The 2,619-nt window shown below is 45.5% G+C and overlaps 1 protein-coding gene across 1 annotated transcript; it reads left to right on the top strand.

Annotated features, from left to right (window-relative positions):
• The first annotated feature begins 244 nt into the window (after positions 1-244).
• On the top strand, positions 245-625 carry LOC104997939 (histone H2B type 1-H-like). The gene has a single exon (XM_010852924.1). It carries the CDS (start codon positions 245-247, stop codon positions 623-625), a length of 381 nt encoding a protein of 126 aa, XP_010851226.1.
• Positions 626-2,619: the final 1,994 nt, after the last annotated feature.

The following is a 2,619-nucleotide window of genomic DNA, read 5'->3' as shown; positions in this document are numbered from 1 at the left end:
ATACCTATTCAGGACTACAGATGAGTGCCAGCCTAATGAACACCCCCAAAACCTAGTTTCTGGGGATAAGATTTCTCAGGACAGCTCTGAAGAGCCAACACAGCTTGGTAGGGACCGTACTCCAAAACAGGCAGGAAATAAATCTTCTGATCCCTGAACAAGGAGGGACTTGAGCCATCCTGGAGATGTGAATTTGGAATTGGCTAATGCCCCTACTGTGTTGTTGGGTGTCGTCATTATAGACATGCCTGATCCGGCCAAGTCTGCTCCTGCCCCTAAAAAGGGCTCTGAAAAAGCTGTGACCAAGGCCCAGAAGAAGGACGGCAAGAAGCGCAAGCACAGCCCAAAGGAGAGCTACTCCGTGTACGTGTACAAGGTGCTGAAGCAAGTCCATCCGGACACGGGCATCTCGTCCAAGGCCATGGGAATCATGAACTCCTTCATCAACGACATTTTCGAGCGCTTCGCTCATGAGGCATCGCGCCTGGCGCATTACAACAAGCGCTCGACTATCACATCCCAGGAGATCCAGACCGCCGTGCGCTTGCTGCTACCTGGGGAGCTGGCCAAGCAAGACGTGTCCGAGGGCACTAAGGCTGTCACCAAGTATACCAGCTCCAAGTAAATATAATATGCCTAGCCGCTGTTAACAGAGAAGGCAATGGCACCCCACTCCAGTACTCTTGCCTGGAAAACCCCATGAATGGAGGGCCTGGTGGGCTGTAGTCCATGGAGTGGCTAAGAGTTGGACACGACTGAACGAGTTCACTTCACTTTCACTTTCAATGCCCCTACTAGTCCTTGTTATACCATATTGATGCTGCTTATGATTGTTCCATGTATTATCAATTGTCTAACCTGTTTTGTCTCTGCCCAGGTCGACAAGCTACAACATGCAGTGCCAGTTCAACAAAGATATAAAACTACAGCTGGCCATGGAAAATATCACTCACCCTTAGATGGACACCGCTATAAGGACTCTGAGGTCTGAGACTAGCAAGAAAGGGAGGCCCAATACCACTTGCCATCCCAGTTCAGCAGGAAGTAGGCAGAAAGACCTCAACACCCCTATTCCCAAAGAATTGTGCCTCCCATCTCTTGAGGGGGGAATGCTAGGTAGTTAGAATAGGAAACAGGAGTCCAGAATGGCAGTGGCTAAAAGACAAGGAAGGGAAAAGCCCACAAAAATAGAACAAAGAAAGGTCAAAGGAAGGTCCAAGGACCAGAGTGAGGACCTCAGGTAGAACAAACAGCACTCCTGGCCAGCCAAGGGGAGGAAAAAATATATAAAAGGAAGGACCAAAGGGTCAGGGCTCTCTCTCCCGCGTGCTAGCATGCTCTCCCACTCTCTTCTCTTCACGTCTTTGGGTCCGCATGTCCTCACGCCTCGAGAATGGATTCTCCTGTTATTTTCTAAATAAAATAGAGCTGTAACATGGAGCTGTAACGCTGATTTGTCTGAGAGCTATAAAACCATCTGTCCAAGACCTGAGAGCTGTGACGCGCCGAGGGCTTTAACGTCCGTCACTCCAAATCTTTGTTGTGACGAGACAGAACCGAGGAGCATACACTCGCCTGACAGTTATACACTGGAAGTGACAGATTCAAGGAATTAGATCTGATAGAGTGCCTGAAGAATTACAGACAGAGGTTCATGACCTTGTACAGGAGGCAGTGATCAAGACTGTCCCCAAGAAAAAGACATGCAAAAAGGCAAAATGGCTGACTGAGAAGGCCTTACAAATAGCGGAGAAAAAAAGAGAAGTGAAAGGCAAAGGAGAAAAGGAAAGATATACTCATTTGAATTCAGAGATCCAAAGAATAGCAAGGAGAGGTAAGAAAGCATTCCTTGGTGATCAATGCAAAGAAATAGAGGAAAACAATAGAATGGGAAACACTAGAGATCTCTTCAAGAAAACTAGAGATACCAAGTGAACATTTCATGCACAGATGGGCTTGATAAAGGACAGAAACAGTATGGACCTAACAGAACCAGAAGATATTAAAAAAAGAAGTGGCAAGAATACATAGAACTATACAAAAAAGATTTTCATGACCCAGATAACCACGATGGTGTGATCACTCACCTAGAGCCAGACATCCTGGAAGGCAAAGTCAAGTGGGCCTTAGGAAGCATCACTATGAACAAGGCTAGAGGAGGCAATGGAATTCCAGTTGAGCTATTTCAAATCCTAAATGATGATGTTGTTAAAATGCTGCACTCAGTGTGCCAGCAAATTTGGAAAACTCAGCAGTGGCCACAGGACTGAAAAAGGCCCTTTTCATTCTAGTCCCAAAGAAAGCAAATACCAAAGAATGTTCAAACTACCGCACAATTGTACTTATCTCACACACTAGCAAAGTAATACTCAAAATTTTCCAAGCCAGACTTCAACAGTAGGTGAACCATGAACTTTCAGATGTTCAAGCTGGATTTAGAAAAGGCAGAGGAATCAGAGATCAAATTGCCGACATCCATTGGATCATTGAAAAAGCAAGAAAATTCCATAAAAACATCTACTTGTGCTTTATTGATTCCACCAAAGCCTGTGACTGTGTAGATCACAACAAACTGTGGAAAATTCTTAAAGAGATGGGAATATCAGACCACCTTACCTG

The sequence above is a fragment of the Bison bison genome, unplaced genomic scaffold, assembly GCF_000754665.1.
Source record: "Bison bison bison isolate TAMUID 2011002044 unplaced genomic scaffold, Bison_UMD1.0 scf7180017864317, whole genome shotgun sequence".
In the NCBI taxonomy this organism is placed as follows: domain Eukaryota; kingdom Metazoa; phylum Chordata; class Mammalia; order Artiodactyla; family Bovidae; genus Bison; species Bison bison.
Note: the sequence above shows the minus strand (reverse complement) of the source record. Positions and strands in the feature narration are given on the sequence as shown.